The sequence below is a fragment of the Monodelphis domestica genome, chromosome 7 (assembly GCF_027887165.1).
Source record: "Monodelphis domestica isolate mMonDom1 chromosome 7, mMonDom1.pri, whole genome shotgun sequence".
NCBI lineage: Eukaryota > Metazoa > Chordata > Mammalia > Didelphimorphia > Didelphidae > Monodelphis > Monodelphis domestica.
The window spans coordinates 13,058,227-13,079,946 of NC_077233.1; the positions used below are offsets into that span (position 1 = coordinate 13,058,227).

The 21,720-nt window shown below is 55.3% G+C and overlaps 2 protein-coding genes across 7 annotated transcripts in view; one reads left to right on the plus strand and one right to left on the minus strand.

Moving 5' to 3' along the window:
• The first annotated feature begins 102 nt into the window (after positions 1–102).
• On the plus strand, positions 103–18,915 carry GORASP1 (golgi reassembly stacking protein 1). Of its 4 annotated transcripts, none has more exons than XM_007500660.3 (9): positions 103–288; positions 8,755–8,835; positions 8,955–9,158; positions 10,338–10,424; positions 10,592–10,722; positions 11,551–11,689; positions 13,668–13,812; positions 14,568–14,708; positions 17,935–18,915. In XM_007500660.3, exons 1-9 carry the CDS (start codon positions 226–228, stop codon positions 18,165–18,167), a joined length of 1,224 nt encoding a protein of 407 aa, XP_007500722.2. In that variant the 5' UTR covers positions 103–225; the 3' UTR covers positions 18,168–18,915. The 4 variants fall into 4 exon arrangements, with proteins under 4 accessions (XP_007500722.2, XP_056660199.1, XP_007500723.1 ...); XM_056804221.1 differs by having other exon boundaries at positions 8,955–9,044; XM_007500661.3 differs by lacking the exon at positions 14,568–14,708.
• A 2,229-nt stretch (positions 18,916–21,144) lies between these two features.
• The window catches only part of WDR48 (WD repeat domain 48), a 50,710-nt gene continuing 50,134 nt past the window's right edge, over positions 21,145–21,720 (minus strand). For all 3 annotated transcript variants that reach the window (XM_007500658.3, XM_056804220.1, XM_007500659.3), the window contains one exon: positions 21,145–21,637. In XM_007500658.3, the coding sequence (XP_007500720.1) occupies positions 21,542–21,637 (96 nt within the window). In that variant the 3' untranslated portion in view covers positions 21,145–21,541. The remainder of the gene's footprint in view (positions 21,638–21,720) is intronic.

The following is a 21,720-nucleotide window of genomic DNA, read 5'->3' on the forward strand; positions in this document are numbered from 1 at the left end:
CAACAGAGCACGTTCCCTGGGCGGGGCTGAGGTCCCCAGGAGAAGCAATCAATCGTGGAACAGGTCGATCGGCAGAGGCACTTGCCCCGCCTCCATCTCGGCTCTTGATTGGGGACGCCTGCCGCGCTGACAGCTGCGCTTGCGCGTCAGTCTGGACCGGGCCGGGCCGGACCTGTGCCCGTGGGGCCATAACCGGACAGTGGCTGGGCGGGGACACGTGTGGCCATGGGCCTCACGGCCAGCTCGGAACAGCCCGAGGGAGGGGCGGAGGGCTTCCACCTGCACGGGGTAAGTGACCGGAGGCCCCGGCAGGGACTGGGTCAGCGAGGGGTCCCTGGGCCTCTGTTTCCCCTTGTCACGAGAAGGACGCATCCCGACGCGCCCCCACTCCCCTCGCGGGACTAGGAGTCAAAATCCCCGGACCTCCCGGCCTCGGTTTTCCCACAAATGTCTACACGAAGGGACCCCCCAGGTCCTGAGCCTGTGACACTCTCTGTGACCCCAGACAAGTGACTTCCCCCATCTCGCCTCAATTTACCCCAGTGTCCGCATGAAGAGCCCCCCAAATCTCTGACTCTTTGCCCCCTCCCCCAACCCCAGACAAGTGACTTCCCCGCTGGGGCCTCAGGTTCTCCCAGATGTCTCCTGGAAGGGCCCCCTCAGACCCCGAGCCTGTGACACCCCTCCCCTGACCTTAGATAAATGGCTCCCCCACCTCAGATTCCTCAAATGTCCAAGGACAGGTTTGGGCGAGCCAGTCGGAGGTCTTCTGTGACTCTGTGGGCCGTGGGCATGCCTGTGGGTGTCACAGGCTGAGACCCGGGGGAGGTGGCTCTGGCCCAGCTGCCCTGCATCCTCCTCCTCTGTGGTTAGTTTTGAGTCACTTCCCAAGGGGCAGGGGGTGGGGGATGGGCTGGGGGGCACTCCCCCCCACCCCCCAGCATGATTGGGCTACATTAGCTTTAATGTTTCAGCACCCTTATTGCTTCCATTTACATTGTTGCAGTTATCTCACCCCTCAGACATCAGTGCGAGGATCTGCATTTGCAGGCTTCTTGGGTCTTATCACCCTGTCGTTTCTGAGATTGGGACCAAATTCCCTTACATTCAGACTATGATGTGTTTAACTGTGCCCCATCTACTGGGCTTCCAATAGCTGCGGTCCCTTCATGTGTTTTTAGAGATGGGTACTAATTAGGGACGGCTGTCCTGGGGTAGAAGCCCACCAGAGGAGTCAGTACATGCACTCCCAGGAACTTCATTTGCATATTTCCAATAGTTTTTTTTTCAGCAGCCTTTTTTTTCAGCAGCTCCACCAACAATGTATCAGTGTGCCTGACTCTCCACAACCCCATCCAGCTTTGACTGGGGCCATTTTTTGTCATCTTTGACAATTTTCGGGATGTGAGCTGAAGACTTTGGTTGTTTCACTGCACATTTCTTTCCTTATTAATACTTGGGGCAGATCATGGATAGGGACAGCTAGGTAGTCCAATGGATAGAGCCCTAGGCCTGGAGTCAGAAGGACAGGGGTTCAAATATGGCTTTGGATGCTTCCTATCTGTGTGATCTTGGTCAAGTCATTTAACCCTTTTTGTCTTAGCCATTACTTCTCTTTTGTCTTGGAACTGATACTTAGTATTGATTCTAAGACAGAAGGTAAGGATTAAAAAAAAAAAAGGAAGTTTCATGGATAGGGGAAGTTAGGTAGCACAATGAATAATAATAGAGTGCCAAGCCTGGAGGTGGGAGATCCTGACTTCAAATGACTTCAGATACTTCCTAGCTGCATGACCTTGGACAAGTCACTTTGCCCTGACTACCTAGCCCTTGCCACTCTTCTGTTTTAGGACTAATATTAAGACAGAAGGTAAGGGTTTAAAAAAAGAAGCATTTTCACAGATACTCTGTGCAAGATCTGATGAACCCCAAGTTTTAGGACTAGCTTGTAAGTTGGAGACCCCAAAGCCTGAGCTTGTTCCCTGTTCCTATGAGAATCTGAAGGGAATCTCAGGCTAGCAGCTTCAGACTGAATAATGGACTCCAAGGTAAAGAGAATCCCTGTCAGGGGGGCCAAGCCCAAGTCAAGTGACTCTTCTTGTCTCCAGAAGCCTCTCCCAGTGTATCCCACCCTCCTTTGGAGGATCGAACTCAGGACCTTCAGCTTAGGAGACTGACATGATGCCTACTGTGCTAACGAGTCACTTCATAGGCCGTGCCTTGGGATGGCCTTGATTTCTTATTTCCTTCCCTGATGCTAAGTTCTTTGCTAATTGTTACTCATCCTCTAAGGCAGGGGCCCCAAAACTTTTTACACAGGGGTCAGTTCACTGTCCCTCAGACCATTGGAGGGCTGGACTATAAAACCCTAACCTTAACCGGGCAGCAGTATACACAGTGCAGAATCCCCTCCCCCAGATCGCTGCTCACCATGCTGATGTCTTCTCCATTGTGCAGCCACAGAATCCTTTGCATGGCGCCTCGTTCTCTTTCAGTTACTCCCAGAACAAGGCACCACATAAAGGATGATGTCACCGGAAGTAGTACTGTATGTGAGTGCTGCCGCCACATACAGCTCCTCTCACTGACCACCAGTGAAAGAGGTGCCCCTTCCGGAAGTGCGGTGGGGCCGTTACATGGCCTTGGGGGGTGGGGGCACAGTTTGGGGACCCCTGCTCTAAGGCCTCTCGCCAAAGCCAAGGCCCTCTGTGGAGTGCAGGAGCTTAGCAAAGCCTGTGCTTTCTCATCTGGTATCTTCTGATTCCCTTTAGCTGGAGGCAGCGTGGGAGCCCAGAGGCCTGGCTTCTGGTCCTCCCTCTGTCCATCGCCTCCCTGGCCTCTCCCTTCTTCATCTATAAGAAGGGGAGTTGGGCCGGCTGTGGCCTCTGGGCTCCTTTCTAGCTCCAGAAGCCCATGGGGGTCCCTTGGGCACAGAAGGAAGCCTTTCTCCCCGCTGTCACCGGAGGCAGCAGGGGCTTCCCGGCTCAGCTGTTCCACCCTGTCATTTCAGAGATTAAGGGATTCAGGGATTGGTCAGGCCCATGTGCTGCAGCGGTTCATGCTGAACAAATGCTAGGAATGTGTTTGCCCGAAGCCCCTTCCATGGGTTTGAAACCCCCTGGAGGAAGCGTCCAGCACTGCCAAGGGACGTGGATGGCCGGAGGAGGTTCGTCTTTTAGCCCCCTGGTCCTCGCTGCTCCTTCTCTAGCTGGCTCTCAGCGTACTGTCTGTTAGTCAGTAAGCAGTTATTGACCCCTGTTGCCAGGTGCTGTGCTTGGTCCTAGCCTCAAAGACAAGGGGAACAGCCCTCACCCTAGACTAGAGGAGCTTACGTTCTGGCCCACGGCAGGCTTCTGAGCTCTTCCGTCGTTTTTATTGCAGTTAAGTTTTTTTGGGGCCTTTTGTTTTTATTTCATGAACTCCGGATAGAAGTTCTCTTCTGGATCCATGGCATGCAATTACAATCCATTCACTGACCCATTCTGGCCTCTGAGCCACATGCTGAAAAGAGGGACCCAAGAGAACATGCCATAGAATGGCCCCATTTTACACATGAGGAGCTGAGACCTGACTGGGCTGTGACTTGGCTAAAGCCACCAAGGAAGGAGGTGGGAGCTGTTGGGTCCTCCACAGCCTGTTTGCAGCCCCCAAGTATATTGTACGTTGTCTCTGTTGGTTGGCTTCCCTCCACGTCCTAAGCTTTCCTCAGGAGCTTTGCCAGCAGCTCCTTTCCTCTTGTCATCCTCCATGTGGTGTCTCTGGCCCCCACATCCCTGACCCCCAGCCCCCTACACCTTCCATGTGGCCTTTCCCGGTAGTGTGTGGCCAGCTTTTGGCCGCCCCAAGTGCTCCATGCAGACACGGTCGTTCCTCTGGCTCTGCTCTTGCCAGGCTTGTCCTCCTTCCCTCAGAATTCTAAGAGGTACTTTCAGATGTGTCACCAGAACACGCCCTGTCCTGTTCTCTACAGATTTCCCTGCTTTGTTGTTTTTTCTGATTCTGGGTAGAGGCTTTTCCTGCTTGACAGATCAAAGTCTACACTGTTCTCTTCAGAACTGGCTGGCTGTGTTTGCTCTGCAAGTACAGAGTCACTCAGTGGACCAGAACACCTGGAGGATAAAAGCCAGAAGCGGGGTAGGTGGAGGCCCGCTGGACAGCCTGCCCATTTCCAGGAGCCTCTTCTCCCAGCTCCATTGGCTAAATGCGATTGAGCCGGAATTAGATTAATTTGCCACGACCAGCAGACTGACCCATGATTGCTGTGTTCAGCTCTCCGAGAGGCTGTAAGGTGGGAGAGAGGCTAAATGGGGTCTAATTCCTTGAGCCTGACCCAAAGAACAAAGGCTAGACGTTACCTGGAGGGACAGGAGGTTCATTTTATAGTGCCATAATGATAATCCTTCGAACATTTGAGCTGTTCGACAATGAAAGAAATGCCTTTGACTGAATGAGCCCTGTGTCTTTAAAAGGCTTCAAGGAGTAGGTTGCTGTCGAAAGAACTTCCTACTCTGGGTTAGATCAGATCGTTGTTTCTGAGAAGATCTTTGGCCCATTTTTACTGGCTCCACAAGCTTTTCCTATGAAAAGTCCTCATTTCTGAAAATGCATAAACCTTTAAGGCTGACTTGGACTGAACGATGGGAGCTACACAATAGCTGGGATGTGGCCCACCTTTCAGAGTTTTGTTGTTTTGAATAATTAAAAAGCAAACAGAACCCCCCCCCTCCCCAATTTAAGCCTGTTTTCTGTACTGTGCTAAAAGCTGGGGATCCAAATATAAAAACCAGTACAGTCTCTGCCATTGAGGAGCTTACATTCTTTTTTAAAAATAAAATATTTTATTTTATTTAAAAAATTATTTAATTAATTAAGAATATTTTCTCTTGGTTACATGATTCCTGTTCTTTCCCTCCCCTCCTCCTAGCCCCCTCCCATAGCCAATGAGCAATTCCCCTGGGTTTTATATGTGTCATTGATCAAAACCTATTTCCATATTATTAATATTTGCAATAGAGTGATCACTTAGAGTTTACATCCTCAATCATATCTCCATCGACCCATGTGATCAAACAGTTGTTTTTCTTCTGCATTTCCGCTCCCACAGTTCTTTCTTGGGATATGGAGAGCATCTTTCTCATAAGTCCCTCAGAATTGTCCTGGATCATTGCACTGCTGCTAGTAGAGAAGTCATCATTACATCTGATTGTACCACAGTGTATCAGTCTCTGTGCACAATGTTCTCCTGGTTCTGCTCCTCTTGCTCTGCATCACTTCCTGGAGGTTGTTCCAGTCTCCATGGAATTCCTGCAGTTCATTATTCCTTTGAGTACAATAGTGTTCTATCACCAGCAGATACCACAACTTGTTCAGCGATTCCCCAATTGAAGGGCAGCCCCTCATTTTCCAATTCTTGCCACCACAAAGAGCACAGCTATGAATATTCTTGTACAAGTCTTTTCCCTTATATTATTTCTTAGGGGTACAAACCCAGCAGTGCTATGGCTGGATCAAAGGGCAGACAGGCTTTTAGCGCCCTTTGGGCATAGTTCCAAATTGCCCTCCAGAATGGTTGGATCAATTCACAACTCCACCAGCAATGTATTAGCTTACATTCTTAAAAAATTTTTTTTTAAACACTTACCTTCTGTCTTAGAAGCAATACCAAAATTGGTTTCAAGGCTGAAGAGTAGTAAGGGTTAGGCAAGTGAAGTTAAGTGACTTGCTCAAGGTCACACAGTTAGGAAGTGTTTGTGGTCAGATTTGAACTGTTCGTTTTGATGTGGACCTAAGGCCTGGGAGACTCATATCTCCCAGGACTCTCTACTGCAACTTCTTCTGACATATCCCTTTTCTTCTGTGGGAGGTGTTGGAGGGAGAATAAAAGAAGCTCGGATTTTGGCTCCTTTTTTTCCCTAACCTAGGGGGAGAGCTTTGGTCCCTGCCAGCTGCCAGAGATGTAACTTTCCTAAACTTTCCCTTCCTGACCCTAAATAAACCTACCTAACTTTCCCTGGAGTGTAGCCTGATTTGATCTGCTCCCAAGCATACCTACACAGATCCCTGGTCCATTTCCCTACTGCAGGGGAGGACCCCCCCCCCCTTCCTTTCCTTTCCTTCCTTTTTCCTTACATAAGAACCCAGCACCTCCCATCTCCAGGCCTGCCTCCCTAATCAGTGAGCCACTTAGCTGTCCTTGGAAATGTTCTCTTGAAGGAATCCTGTCCTCCTTTGGTATTCTGGAAGCTGATGCAGTGCAGGACTCTGTTATCTTTATAGAGATACCAGATCTGAAGAAGGAGCCCATGGACTTACCTCACTTTCAGGCATTCCTATGGACAATGAAGCAACTAAGGAATCTGGTCATTGCCCCCTCCTAGGCAGTGGTTGGCTATTGTCCCACCATCCCCAGGAACTTTCCTGTGAGTGCTGGGGAAGGGGGACCAAAAGAGCGAAGGTCACATCTTGAAGCTCCATCTTGACAGTCCTAACAGAGCCCTGTGGGGCAGCTAGGTGGTGCAGTGGATAGACCTCCAGCCCTGGAGTCAGAAGGACCTGAGTTCAAATCCAACTTCAGACATTTGCTAGCTGTGTGACCTTGGGCAAGTCACTACAACCAGTTTGCCCCCGTTTCCCCATCTGAAAAATGGGCTAGATAAGGAAATGGCAAATCACTCCAGTATTTTTGCCAAGGAAACCCCAAATGAAGTCAGAAAGAGTTAGACACTACTGACTGCCTTAACAATAGCAACAACAGAGCCCTGAAGAGCCACTTTTGGATGTGCCACCTTATCTCTAATGTCACCCTCCCCCTACTGGCCATTGGGAGAGTTGTACCATCCACGTTGCCCTTGAGCCAGTATGAAGCAGTGGGCCTTTGCCTTGGGAAAGTGGACTGGACGGGTCTCCACACACTGTAGACCTCTTGCCTGCTGACAGCAGGAAGAAATTAATTTCTTCATGTTGCCTTGATGTTTAGACATTATTTCATTGTTATAGTTTCCTATTTATGGGCAGCTGGGGGCCCAGAGGATAACATGGTGGGCCTGGAGTCAGGAAGACTCCGCTTCTGAGTTCAAATCCAGCCTCAGACACTTCCTAGCTGTGTGACCTGGGGCGAGCCACTTAACCGCCATTACCGAGACAGAAAGCGAGGGCTAAAAACAGGCCAGCCGGAGTGAGGAAGAACAACTAGCCAGGATCGAGCAGTTACCGCGAGTCCATACAGTTAAAGGCAGCCTGTGTGCCCCTTGGAGTCTGCTTTTCGCAGGCGGGCGCTTTGTTCTTGGGGCTCTGCTTTTGGGCGTCCTGTTTTGTCATAGATCCGTCCGCGAGGCCTCGGCCTGTCTCGTGGTTTAATCTGCCGCCATTTATTCAGCTGGCGAATCGCTGTCTAGTGGTGTGACGTTCCGAGTCTCTCCCACACACGCCCTCCCTCTCGTGACGACACGGTATTGTCTCAGCTGGAGCTGCTTTCCCTGTTGTCAGGCTGCCCGTCAGACAGATTCTGCCGATGTGCACGTCAGGAAAGCCACCGCGTGGCATCCGAGGGGCGGACAATGGGAGGCTCGTGCCGTGGTCCAGATGGGGGGGTGTCCTGGGCTGTGAAGGCTTGGGGCGAGCAGCGGTGGCGTCCTGGGCGTGCTGAGCTTCTGGTGCCCCCGGGCGCCCTGCTTGCCAGCTGAGGATTGGGGCTGGGCCAGATGACGGGGCAGGGCTAGAGGAGGAGAGCCTGCTTTATTTGTGAGCCGGAGCAGCTTTCTGTTGTTAACAGCTTGGCAAAGTTCAATGAATGTGGCCATTTCCTTATGGGAAGACGTACAGTGTTTAGATGGATCTCTGTTAGGAACAGCCGCTTATTTATGTGTTTGCTGGTTTATTATGTTCTGCCTTAGAATCACGACTGTGCTTTGGTGCCAACATTAAGGCCTGGGCAACGGAGGTGAAGTGACTTGCCCAGAATCACCCAGCTGGGAAGTGTCTGAGGCCGAATTTGAACCCAGGACCTCCCGTCCCGCTGAGCTACCCAGCTGCCCCTGTATTTTACATTTACATTTAGTTGTCAGGTGCAATGCAAAGAGGGTGTAAACTCCTTGAGAGCCCGATCTCCGGATCCCGGCCCAGGGCTGGCCCATAGGAGGTGCTTCATACTGTGCTGCTTTGTGGAGGTGGGGGAGACCCTCCGGCCTTGCTTTTGTAGGGCTGGCTTCAGACCGCGCCGAGCTCAGGGCTTCCAGCTTCTTTTCCTCGCGAATAGCCCTGCTCGGCCTCCTTGCCCGTCCCTTTGCCCAGCCCTGGGACGCCTCCTCGAGCTTTGCAGCAAGCCACAGGAAGCCCAGCGTTCTCTTGGGATGGGGGCTGACTTTCAGTTCGATGGCGGAAGAGCCTCGAGGGCTGGGCAGCTGGGTCATGTGACTTGGCCAGGGCCACCCAGTCAGACCGGACTGGAACTCCAGCTGGAGGCCTGCTCTCTGGCCACTGAGCTACCCAGCTGCCCTGAGCTTCCCTTTCATAGGCTTCCCCAGGCAGCTCCTCCCCGCCCACCCTTTACCCCCCGGCTCCCTTGCTTGAACCATGCTGTGTCTTCCAAGTTAGGTTTTGCCTTTCTGCCTTGCCTGCGACGACCTTCCTCCTCCTCCTCGTGGCCACCAGGGCAGGGGAGAGGGTGGGGCACAAGGTCCCCAGGCAGGGGCCTGGCGGCTGGGTCCGGCGGGGAGGGGCGAGGGCTCCTTTCACGGCTGGCTTCCTGTCTTCCAGGTTCAGGAGAACTCTCCGGCCCAGCAGGCCGGCTTGGAGCCCTTCTTTGACTTCATCATCACCATTGGCCACGCGAGGCTGGTGAGTCCAGGGCCGGCCCCCTCCCTTCTCTTAGCTCCTGCCCTTCGGCCTCCCCTCTGCTGGGGGGCGCCCTGGGCCTTGGGATGTGGGGTCACGCGCCTTCCTCTCCCCCATGACAGAACAGGGAGAGCAGCACCCTGAAGGACCTGCTAAAGGCCAACATGGAGAAGCCCGTGAAGCTGGAGGTGTACAGCATCAAGACCCTGAAGGTGCGCGAGGTGGAGGTGGTGCCCAGCAACATGTGGGGCGGCCAAGGCCTGCTGGGGGCCAGCGTGCGCTTCTGCAGCTTCCACAGGGCCAACGAGCACGTGTGGCACATCTTGGTGAGCAGGAGGGGCGTCCTGGCACGCCGGACTCCCCTCTTCCTGCCTCTTCCGTTCCCCGGCCCCGACTCCAAGCCTTCCTTCTGCTGCTCCCTCCCCGTCTCCCCAGGCCGAGGCTCTCTGCCAGGAAGGGCTGTCCCAGCTCCCCGGAGCGGAATTCCCTAGAAGGTGATGCTCGAGTAGCATCCATTAGGTTTCCAAACATCACTGGGTCTCCCTGGGTCCTCCCAAGCCCGCTGCAGGGTGGATGCCATTATTATTCCCATTTCCCATGAGGAAACTGAGGCAAACAGAAGTTCTGTGACTCCTTTGGCTCAGGGGCCTCTGTGGGTCCAGGCCCTCGTCCGTCTCTCCCGTTGGGCCGCCAGCCCCTTCCTTCTCCAGGCTCGTGTCCTGGCACCGGGCAGCCACAGGACACCCTTGTCGACAGCTGGCTCTTCCCTGGCTCGTGCGCCATCCGCACATCAGAGAATTTCGGGCTTTTGAAAGGGCCTTCAGGGCCAGACGGAAGAGGGTGCTGTTCAGGACACGCCATCCGGCGTCCTGTGCCCAAAGGCCCGTCCTGAGCGGGCTGACTTGCGGCCTTCCGCAGCCGCCTGCGTCGGTGTCCTGACGTGGAGCCTCGCTTTGCCTTTTGGCGGCTGAGCGGAGCGAGTCTAATTCCACCGGAAGCCATTCAGCCACTTGAACCCAGCTCTCTTGTGCCCCTCGGCCGCCGCGAAGCCTTTTCTGCTTCCGGATAAGCGCCCTTCATTCCTTCACCTTTAGGAGCCCAGAGCCGGAAGAGGCTTGGCCTGTGTGCCAGGCACCAGCTGGGGAGACGGAGTCCGAAAAGGAAGCCCCCTCGGCCTTGAGGCCTGGATCCCGTGGGGGACTGCCAACAAGTAACCCTCCCTTCCATCTTGGAATCAATACTGGATATCTGTGCCAGCACAGAAGTGCACTAAGGGCTAGGCAAAGAGGGTGAAGTGACTTGCCCAGGGTCACACAGCCAGGACGTATCTGAGGCTAGATTTGAACCCAGGACCTCCCATCTCTAGGCCATCTAGCTGCCCCTCTGACAAGTTCTTAAATAGCTCCTCAGCCCAGCCTGGTCACCCGAGAGTTTGGTCTCTAATCCTCTGCCTAGCAGAGTGCGGTGAAGACACTTAAGTGGACGCCTGTGTTCCTTCTCCTTAGGACGTGGAGCCTTCATCCCCCGCGGCCCTGGCTGGGCTCCGACCCTATACTGACTACGTGGTGGGCTCCGATCAGATTCTCCAGGAGGTAAGGATGCCCCCAGGCCCTGTGGGCCGACTCTCCTGCCCTGGCCTTGGGGAAGGAGGTCAGGCTGAGCGTCTCTGTAAGAGCTCCGGGCCAGCCCTTCTCTGGCCTCCCCTGCAGAGGGGGATCCGCCACGTGACTGCCTGTCTGTGTGTCACCGTTTCCTTTAGTCCGAGGACTTCTTCACGCTCATCGAGACCCACGAGGGGAAGCCCCTGAAGCTGATGGTTTACAACTCTGAGACCGACTCGTGCCGCGAGGTGGTCGTGACTCCCAACGGTGCCTGGGGTGGAGAAGGAAGGTACCGTCCTGACCGCTGCCCCCCCGGGCTCCTTCTAGCCTCCTTGTCAGGAGGGACTACCCGGGCCTTGGCTTGGTCCAGCTGGCCTCTGTCGTCCTTAAGCCGAGGCCAGACTTCCAGGCTGCTGATTCTTCAGAGGGAGGAGCAGGAGGAGGAAGAGCAGGAGCAGGAGGAGGAGGGATCTCTTAGTTCCTTTGTTTGGAGAGGGGAGAGATTACAGCCAGGCTGAGAGCCGGAAGAAATTCCTTGAGTCCCCGGCTGGCCTAGAGAGGGCGCTCCATGTTTCCAGAGAATTCAACCAAGGGCTGCCATCTTACTTTTTTTTTTTAAACCCTTGCCTTCCACCTTAGAATCAATATTAATACTCTGTACTGGCTCAAAGACAGAAGAGTGGTCAGAGTTAGGCAAGGGGATTAAGTGACTTACCCAGGGTCACAAAGCTAGGAGATGCCTCAGGCCAGATTTGAACCCAGGACCTCCTGTCTCTGGGCCTGGCTCTGCATCCAACTTGAGTCACGCAGCTGCCTGCCACCATCTTAATTTGTAAATGCCTCTACTGGTCACATCATGGGTTTAAAAATCTGCTCGGGGCAGCTAGGTAGCACAGTGGATAGAGTGTGAACCTGTTCATTTCTAGAGGGACACATTGGATTGAATTAGGGTTCTGGACCTGCCCATGAGTCCTGAGCATCGGTCCTGCTAGCCACAGGGAGAAGGCTTCAGGCCTAGCAGCTTCATTTGTAGATGAGGACCTGAGAGAGGGAAGGTGGGGAAATGGACAGGGGGAGGAAGGGCAGGCATGCCATTGATGTTTCTGGTGTTCTGCAGTCTAGGCTGTGGAATTGGATATGGGTATTTGCACCGAATCCCAACTGTCGGCCCAAAGAAGCCCCCAGAGACTGGTCCACCCACGGCTTCAGCTCCTGAAACCCTGTTGTCTAACCCAGGCCAGGGAGGCTACACAGAGGTAGGTGCAGGGTTGCTCGCTGGGTCCATCTGGTCAGGTGGGCAGCCACATGGCTTCCTCAAGCTTTTCTCCTTGAAATATGTTGGAGGATATTTTCCGGGATTGTTCATTGGTCACCCGAAAGGATGGGTAAGCTACTGTTTCAGGGGGAGACAATAGAGGAGCTCAGAGGACTTGCTGCCAGTTGGGCCTGGGAGACCAGAAGGGACTTTGGGGAATCTTGGTTTTTAGAAACAGAGTGAGGGGGGAGGGTTGTGTAAGAATTTACATTTAGGGTTTATGCTAAATTTGAGAGTTCTAAAGCAATATTGTACTTGTTGATTTTAAAATATTGTAGCTTAAGTCAAAATGACTTTTATTTACAGAGGAGGGAAGAGTGAAAGTGTAAATGTCTATAAAAAGACAGATTCTTAACAAGCCTACCAGCCTTTCTCTGGGAAAGCCTTCCCCAAGGCTCTGTCTCCACATGGATTTCCCTTTACCCTCAGCCAGTAGTCCTTGTGCTGTCTTCAGGCAGGGTTCTACCAGTGTAGCCTCCTCCAAAGCCAAGGCAGGGATCTCAGCCACTCTTTCCAAAGGCCAGGAAAGGAATGATCCCTCCACCATGCTGGTCTCTTCTTTCATGGTCCTTTTCCCACATCCCTGCCTGTCACTCCTCCTCTTCACAGAAACCAATGGCAGTCTTTCAATTTGCCTAGCACTGCCCAAGGGGGGCAGGCAGTGGAGCTTACTCTAGTAAGTGACTTGTGAACTCAAGCTTAATGGTAAGTAGGGGTGCTTTGAGTTCTTGATTTGGTTAGCTGAAAATAGGCAAGGGGAGAGTTGCTCCTGTCTTCACCACTCTCCTGTTATGGAATGGCCCAAGTAGGCCTGGAGATACAGGGCCAACTTTTAGAAGCGTTTGAAGTTCCTTTTCTTGCTGTTTTAACACTCCCAGCTTACTTTATGGTAAGGACATGTCATTTTCCCCAAGGCCCCTTTACACTTTTTTTTAAATTTAATTTTAAAATTTATTTATTTTTTTCCCTTTACACTTTTTAAACAAGGTTATAACTGCAGTTTATTCATCCTGGGCCCACTCCCTGGTCTTTTTTTTTGCTTTAAGAAATGACTTATGAACTTGGGCATTTCCATTCACAAAATGGTGTCCGAAACTGTGAATCCATTACAGACAGCCTGTCTTTAAGAGAATATAGGAGTACCCAAACTGCCCTATTTGTCTCTGTCTCCTTAGGAATATCCTTCTGCTCTCTTCCATTTATTTTAAATGGTTCTTGGATGTTTTAAAAATCACTATCAGTACTCTTGCATTTCTCTCACCTCTCCTTTACAATAAGTAAGTGGAGTCTGTCAAACTAAATCTGCTGTTATCCACGACTCTGAGGAGGCCTCATTCTGCACTTCTAGGCCATCTCTAGGTTTGTGTTCCAGAGCTTTGCAGAGATGTTTCCTTTACATTATGGTGCTCAGTGGCTGGCCTGGTTCTCCCATTCTGTGTCAGTTCAGAGACCTCTTCCCAAATCTGTCCATTTTAGGAAATGCCCAGAAAATGACTCAGAAGGTGCCCAGGGAAAGCTGTTGTCCCAAAGCACCTGGTTGGCCCTGACCAAGAGCAGACCATTCTCTTTTGTGATAAAGGATGAAAAGGTTTGCAATCATGCCAGGGAGTGGATCTGCCCTGGCCATTCTTTGCAGGGTAGACTCCAGGCCACCACGGCTTTACTAGAGGCCCAGCTGTGGGTTCCCCCTGAGCTCCCTTTGTTTTCTGAGATGGGGGGTTTTACATTTGGTCTTTTTTGGCTTTATTGGTGAGGCCGGCAATGACAGCCTTCTAGGGTGGAGGATGGTCCTCACTGCTCTGGTTCATTGCTTACCTCAGAGGCCAAAAAGGGTGCAGGGGCCCAGGGAAGTCGCCATAGCTGTGGCACCACCCCTACTAAGTGAGGCTCATGCTGTCCTGGGTTCTTGTTTTTTTTAGGCTTTACTCCAGGCACCAGATTTCCCATTTGATCAGGCTGAGGATGTCCTCGACTCTGAACAAACCTCAGCCTCAGAGAGAGATGCTTATTCTGGGGAGACGTCACTTCAGCCACCGCCCCCTGTCCAGCGAGTCATGGACCCAGGTATCCGTAGCTTCCAGTCCCCTACGTAAGGAGACAGCTAGATCTGCGCACTCGGAGTTCCTCCTTTTAAAAATGTATTTTATTGATGTCTTTGATTTTTCTATCACAGCCACCCCCCTAGAAAGGGAGCCCTTCCTCATACCAATGCTAGCACTCAACAGGTAGAAAGCAAAATGGCGGCCTTGTTTGTGCTAGCCAGTGTGTCAGTCTGTGCTCACCGTCTAAGAAGGCTCTGGAAGATGGATGGCTCAGAGTGGCTTTGGGAAATAAGGAGAATTTCAGACAAGACACTCGCAGTATACTCTGGGAGGCCAACAGGGGCCAGCAGGCAGGCCTGTCTCTAAAGCCCGTTAGACAGTGGCCCCCGGGGGGGGGCAGCCTTTCCAGACTCCGCCCCCACAGGGTCTGAACACCCCATCTTAGACCAGCCGCCGCTTCCCCAGGCTGCCGTCCGTGTTCCTGACCAGCTCCAGGCGTCTCCCTTCATCTCCCGTCTCTGGCTTCTCCTTGCTAACAGCTCAGACGCTCCCTTTCAGGGTCCGCCGTCCCGCTGCTCTGGCCGTCTCCTGGGCTGCGGTGCCGAAGCCCTCACCCCCTCCCTCCTGCCGAGCCCTGGGTCCAAACTGATACGGAAGCCAGTTGGGTTTGGGGGGACGAGTGGCCAGGAAGGAGGCCAGGAGGGGGGGCAGGTGCCGCGATGGAGGCACCGGCTCCCGTCTGTGCCCCAGTGAGTGTGCCGCTCCTCCTCTCCCCAGGCTTTCTGGATGTTTCTGGCATCGCCCTTCTGGATACCTCGGAGGCCCCAAAGCTGCCCCAGCCGGCTTCCTCTGTCCACTCCCCCCCCTCTCTGGGGCATTCTGTGATGGGAACCGAGAGTGCCCTCCCTGGCAGAGAAGGTGAGTGCCTGCTACGGCTCCCAGGCTCCAGGCCCACACATGAGGCGTTGGCCCCGCCCGGAGGAGGGGATGCTCGTGCCCTGGGCCGTTCTGGATGGTCTCCAACCGTCCCTCCACTAGGAGGTTCCACTGACTGAGTCCGGTCCCCTGGCGGCTCAGAGCGCGTCGCTTCGCAGCCTTCCTTTTGGGGGCCATTTGCCCCTCTCCATGGTCGCCATGATGGTTCTGATGGGTTCCGCAGTCACACCTGCTCTTCTTCTAGCACCCAGGATGCCGCCCCTCTGTGAGAGGTGACAGGAAGACAGCGCTCTTCCCACCCCCCTCCCCCTTAGCTGGTTTGGTTCTCTGGTAGAAAGAAGAGCATCGGCCCAGGTGTCCAGAGCAGCTCCCCTGCCCCTTCTTGGGGAAACCCCTGAACCCCCAGATATCCCCAGAGGGCTTCCCGCTGACCCCAGCTCTGGCCCTGAGCCGCAGCCTGCCGCGAGCCCGCTCTCGAACACAGAGCATGTCGGGTCATCTTGGGTCTCCCCACTGGTCTCGCCTCGGCTTCCTCTGGTTCGCTTCGGGGCCTTTAGACACCTCGCTCCGCGTCCGACTCAGTGGGGTTGTTTTTGTGTCTTCAGAAGTTCGCTTCGCGAGGGGTCCCGCTCATGAGCGCTTCCCTTTTCCTGGATGACCAGGAGCCGCCTGGCCCAGTGCTCAGAGCGCCAGGCTTGGAGCCACCGAGCTCAGATTCTTAGGGGCTGTGTGACCCTGGGCAAGTCTCTCAACTCTGCCTGCCTGGAAGATGAGCTGGAGAAGGAAATGGCAAAGCCTTCTGGTCTCTGCCGGGAGAACCCCCACAGGGTCACGCAGAGTCCGAGCCGAGGGAGAACAGCACCGCGCTGACCGCCTCAGAGCCACCCATCTTGTCTCGGGCGCCTCCCGGACATCTCCAAAAGCTGTCTAGAAGAGATCCGAACCCCGAGCGCTGCGGAGCAGAACCGAACCCTCCCTTTCACTGGGGGGGCGTCGCGGTCCTCCCAGGCCTAACTAGGAGCCCCCCTGGAGTCCTCTTTGGGTCCCCCTCCCGCAGGTCCAGTGCGGTGCCAAGGCCTGGCCAGGGCAGCACGTCTTGAATTCGGCTCCTCCTCCTGCCTTTGGGGCACTGGCCTTGTGCAGTAGCTGCTGGGGGTCTGCCCGCCTCCTGGGTCCCCTCCCCCTCCCCTTCTTCCTCCAGGCAGCCTCCCCTCGGGCCCAATACAAAGCGCTCTCCCCAGCTCGCGGGCCTTCGGGCCGTCCCTTGGCTCTGGGCATTCTCTCTGGCCGCTTCCTTCCTCTGCTCGGACTCTTGAGCTGCCCAACTAAAACCCCACCTACGGGGAGCCTCTCTGGTCCTTCCGGGTAGCGCAGGCCGGGCCGGCCGCTCCAGGACGAGGGCCGGCATTAACGAGTGTTTAGGGGCTGGTTTTCTCTGGAGGACTCGGCGGCGCCCTCCGAGAGGGCCTCCCCAAACCTGCAGGGCCTGCTAGCTCCTTCGGGCCTTTCTTCTCCATCTCGGTCCTGCCGGCCCCGCGGAGGCGGGCCTGGTCCCAGCAGCCGGCTCCTGCCCCTCCGACCCGGGGCCTTTAGGAAGAGGAGGCTCTTTGGGCCACCTTGCCTCGATTTTCCACGCTCTCTTCTCCCCTTCCCGCTAGCTGCTCTCGCAGCAGACGCCCCCTAGTCCTGCCTCTGGGCCTCTTTTGGTCGGCGCCCGGAAGCCCTGCTGGTTCAGCCTCTGCCGCCAGAGACCCTCCCTGGGAAGTTCTCCACGACTCCCTGCTGCGGGCTGCCTGGATTTCTGTCCTGGGAGCCCACCCCACCCCCTTCCTTTTTAAACCACTGCTTTGGAACAGGGTTTGTCCTTCCAGAGGGCCGTTCGCCTCGGGTCCCCTTTAGCTCGCCCCGTTTGCCGAGACATCGGCCCCCCGGGGTGCCATTTTTGGATCCTGCCAGCGTCTGGGGGTCTCGGCCCCTCTTCCCACCTTCTGGCTCCACGCTGGGGGCTCAGTTGGTGGATTTACTCGGGCACTTTGCTCCTTCCCTTCCTGGCCTTGACGTCTTTTTTAATTTGGGTCACAGACGTCGAGCAAGCAGCAGCTTTGGAGGGTGGACTTGCTCTCTCCCTCCCCGCCTCCCCCTGCTCTCTTTGGGGGAGTCAGTTTGTGATTGGGGCATGGCTTGAGCAGAGCAAGGGAGCCTTTCTGCCCCCAGCACTTCATGAGCAAGTGTTTGTTGGTGTTTCTCTGAGGGAAGTAAATGGCACTTTGGGCTCCGGAGGCCGTGATCCCGGTCGTCCCAGGCCTGCCCCGTTGCCAGCCTCTCAGGGCCCAGATGTTTTCTTTAAACTCTGACCTTCTGGCCCAGGAGCAATTCTGAGTATCCGTTCCAAAGCCGAAGAGCAATAAGGGCGAGGCATTGGGGTTAAGGGACTTGCTCAGGGTCCCACAGCTAGTGTAATAATGAAAACTGATTGGCCAAATGTAATAGTTAAAATTTTGTTTTGACAAAATTTGTGAGTTAGAAAAGGTTGTGGTCGCCATTTATAACATGAACTCAAGTCATGAGGCTGTTAGTAGCTTTAGTAGCTTTATTACAACAGGGTAGAGATAGTAAAGAGGGAAATGTAGGAAGGAGGCAGAAAATATCGCCTCTGATTGCCCATCAGGGGAATCCAGCTTGGCTCCCACAAAGCTCCCTCAGGTCCCGATCTGCAAGCGCAGGTCTTGGTAGTCTCTTCAGCAAGTCTTGCCAGCGCAGAACCAATCTCCACGGCAGGAGTCCAAGGCAGTGGAAGTGACTCAGAAGGCCCACGGCTGACTTTTATAGCAGTTTTCTCCACGTCACTTCCTGTCTCTCTGGTTTCCCCTTCCTTTCACTGTGGGCTGCTTTGTCACATTTCAGGAACCAATCAAAGTCTCTCAATTTGCTTAGCACTGCCTGGGTAGAGGGGGGAGTGACTGGGATCCACCTCCTGTCCTCTGAGGGTGTGAGCTCTTCTCAAAAGGATTCACAAGTTCCTGACTAAGTTAAAAGGGTGGAGCCCTCCAAGTACTTAAGATAAAAAAATTCCCTTTCACTAGGAAGTGTTTGAGGCCCGATTTGAACCCAGGACCTCTGGCCTCCAGACCTGGCTCTCTACTGAAATTTTTCTTAACCACAGCTGCTGTCTGGCATCTTGTCTTTTAATTACTGAATTCTCTTTCAGAGGAAGCCACAAGGTTAGGGCTGGACCTCGAGGGCTCTGTCCTGGACAGCTCTGGAACGTACGGGCAGCCGGACCCTGGTTCAGTTGTGCCCTTTCCCAACAACATCAGCTCCAAGGCGGCGCTTGAGACCGATGAAGGCCCCGAGCTTGTCCCGGCCCGGGCTGACGCAATGCCTGCCGGGGAGAACGGGGTGCCAGCAGAAGGTGAGGGGGCAGACGTCGCCCTCGAGTAACCCCCCCCTCCCCCCGATGCCCCAGATCCTGCCCTGGCTGACCGGAGACCAGCGGCCTCTGCGGACCACGGGGTCTCGTTCTGGATTTGGAGATGGAGGGTGTGGAGCTTCCAGGGCAGCCCAGGGCCCCGGGCAGATCCCCAGCCGGACCCCCAGCTGGACAGCTTCTCCCGGAGCCCCGGGCCTCAAGTGGCCTCTCACTGAACTCTTGGATCTCTGGGGTAGGAAAAAAGCCGGAGCCTTCCTGGGAGGCTCCTGTGGGCCGAGGAGCGGGCAGCCGGCCTAGCTAGAGAATGGGGGGACTCTTCCTCCCTCCCTGCCTCAGGCAGCCCCTCTGTGTGAAGGAAGCAGCCCCTGGGGCAGAGGCCGAGGCCTTCAGGCCTCATCCAGGCCTGGGGCTTCTCAGAGGGCTGATCATTTGTTGAGTGATGGGTGCCGAGGCCTTCTGGGCAGGATGGATGGCTGCATGGTGCCCCGGGGGCTGGGGAGAAAGGCCTCTCCGCTGTGGGATGGGGGACTTCCCCAGACCTCAGGGCCTATCCCTGGGGAACGGAGGAGGGATGGACGGGGTGGGGGTCTGACCGAAGGGCCAGCCCCCCTCTCCCGGTCTGAGGCCCGAAGCGTGCCCATCCCCAGAAGGATGGCGGCCAGGCCTTGGGGTGGGCACAGGCAGGGGGGCTTTGGCTTGTGATTCCCGGTTGTGGCTGGGTGGGCGCCGTGGCCTTTTTATAAAGATGCTTTAGTTTGCCGGGGTTTGTCCTTGTTTTCTTTGTTCTCTGGCACAGAATCCAGCTGGCCGAGGCTTTGGGGGCGGGGGGAGGGGGGCCCTCCCACGTTCCTGTGAGGGGACTCGCCTCCACACTCAACTGCTCCTTAGTGGCAAAATCTGGGCAAGAATGCTGTTCAGTCTGAAGAGGAAAGACCAGGGTTCAAATCCCACCTGACTGCTATGGGCACGCCTCAATGAACCTCCTCTGAAATGGGTTTGCTGGTGCTTCAGGTGGGCGCCCTCCATGGGAAGAGCCTTTTCTCTGAGGTGGACCCTTGATCCTATTTTGGCTGCTGCTGCCCAGGGTCACCGGAGCCCCCATTGGCCTCTGGCCTTGGTGCAGGCCCACGGTGCCCCATTCCACCAGTGCTGCTTCCCCTGTCCCGCCGGGCAGCCTCAGGCCGGCCCTCCTCACGGCCCCCCAGCACATGCGGGCCTCAGTCCCTGCCGGGCCCTGCAGCCAAGCAAGCTTCCCCCCAGCTCCCTCAGTCGCCCTCCCCGGCCCCTCCCTAGCAGAGATCTCGGCCTCCAGAGCCTCCCCGAGAGAGGCCTTTCTCTGCAGCCATCTCATCCCCCCGCCTCCTGGAGGCTCCCCTCTGGTGGCCTGGGCCCCCCGGCACCTCTCGCCCTGCCCCGGCCTCTGCCCCCTCCCCGCATCCTCCTTACATTACACTTGGTGCCAGGCCTGCGGACGCCCAATCTCGCATCTCTGGGCGCTGAGGTAGGTCCGTCTGGGGACGTCTTGCTCCTCCCCTCTTCCTAGCTGCCGTCACTGTCCCCCGAGGCCCCCCCGGCCTTCTTCCTTCAGAGCGGCTTCTGACCCCGCCATCGCCTCATCGGGGGCAGCGACCTTCCTGAAGCGCGGGCCGCCCCTCGAGGTACAGCCCGGCCCAGCCTGGCCCCTGCCCAGGAAGCTTCCCTTGGCCTTCCGTGGCTCGGGCCCAGCATTCCCCTGGACTGCCCGTTCAGAGGGACTTTGCCGCGTCGAGGGGAACCCGGGGACGTCGCGCCCTTCGGAAACCAGCGCCGACGGCGCAGCCGTTCATAAAGGCGACACACGGGGACTATTTTAACTAAAGCCTTTAATTCTATACAACCGAAATACAGATTATTTACCCTTTTGGCATTGCAGACTGTCAAACTTTCCTGAAATTGCATTACTCAGTTGATTAGGAGGAAAGGAAGGAAGGAAGGAAGGAAGGAGAACCCTGGAGTGCTAACAGGTCCATGAAAGGACAGAGGAAGCAGCGACTGGAAAATGTGCCCCCCCGCACCCCCCCAGCCCGGAAGAGCTCGCTTCCATGGCCAGGAGAGCGGCCCCTCCTGCCTCCTGCCAACAGGAGCTGGGGCGGCGCGCCGCCCGCATCGCTAAAAATGGGCCCCCCAGCGCCGATGCCGCGGCACACCAAATACTCGGGCTGCAGCCCGCACACGGGCCGTCCTTCAGCTCTTCCCAGGCCGGGAGGCATGAAGTGGCTGCTTTCCAAAGGAAGCCCGGCTGAGGGAGAGAGCCCAGGCCTCCGCTGCTCCCCTCCCCCCCCCGGAAGGGCCGAACGAGGCAGGGAAGAAAATCTGCATGGAACAAACCGCCCTCCAAAGGCACTTGTGCTTCTGGCTGGGGACAGGAGTCTCGTCTCACAAGTCCTCGGGGTGGACGACCGACCTGTTCTGCTTCCAGCAGCCTTTGGGGAGAATCCAAAGTCACTTTGTTCCCTGCCAAAAGTTGAAATGTTTTTCCCCCAATAAGTTAAACTATACAAGACCCAGATGAGTGAGCACAGCATGAAAGCATCAGGTTAGAAGAAGAGTGAAAAGAAGCCGAGTAGCGGAACAACAACAAAGTCATAGAAAACGGCAAGAAACAAAGACTTGTCGCTTGTGCGTCTCAAAGGAATCTGCCCGGATATCTCTACTGACAGAAACGTTAGAGCGTCGAAATGAAGCTAAAAGGTCAGAACGCTCTGAGTGAGGTTCAGTCGACACCCGGCTTGCCCGGAGCTGGAGCCCCCCGCCGAGGGGGCCCCCCGGAAGGAGAGTGTTAAAAACAAGCCCAATAGCGACCTCGCAGGCGGCGATGGGGGTTTCCCATTTCTAAAAAAGATCTTGTCTTCGACCGGGGACACCGAGGCGACGTTTTGGATGACCGGCCCGAGGAGTCATCCGGGGGCTCTGGGAATGGAATGTACTTAAAAAAAATGCCAGACATCGTGCAGGTTTGAATTACATTTGGAACACAGTGACAGAGATGGCCCCCGAGGGTCTCCCAGCAAGCATGAAGAGACGGAGATGAGTCCTTGGAAACAAAAAGGAAGAAGCCACGTCTACACTGGCCTCTCGGGCGCTCCTCGCACACCTTGAAAAAACCAGAACCCCACTGGGGCTCCTCCCTCCGGGACAGACTGGAGTCTAGGCCGTATAGATTGTGTTTCTATATTACATCTCTATTAGTCACTTCAGTTAAAAGGTATAATCTCGGTCCGTACTCAATCAATCGTTAGAAGTCTCGCTACTGTGGGGGTTCAGTGGGCTTCGCTAGGTAGTTCTACTCTCAGGACCACGACAGGAAGGTCAGTAAATGGACACCCAGGAGGGCTCGCCCCGGGCCTCACGTGGACTTCTGGCGGTAATGGAGCGTGAGGTCGCCGCCGCTCTTCCATATGAAGTGTTTTACCGTCCGAAGGTCCATGTTCGGATCCAGTACCTGAAAAGAACGAGACGGCATTGAACCTGGGCCCCTCGGCCGGCTCCCTCTGGGCCCCCGAATCACCAGCTCTTCTCACTCAC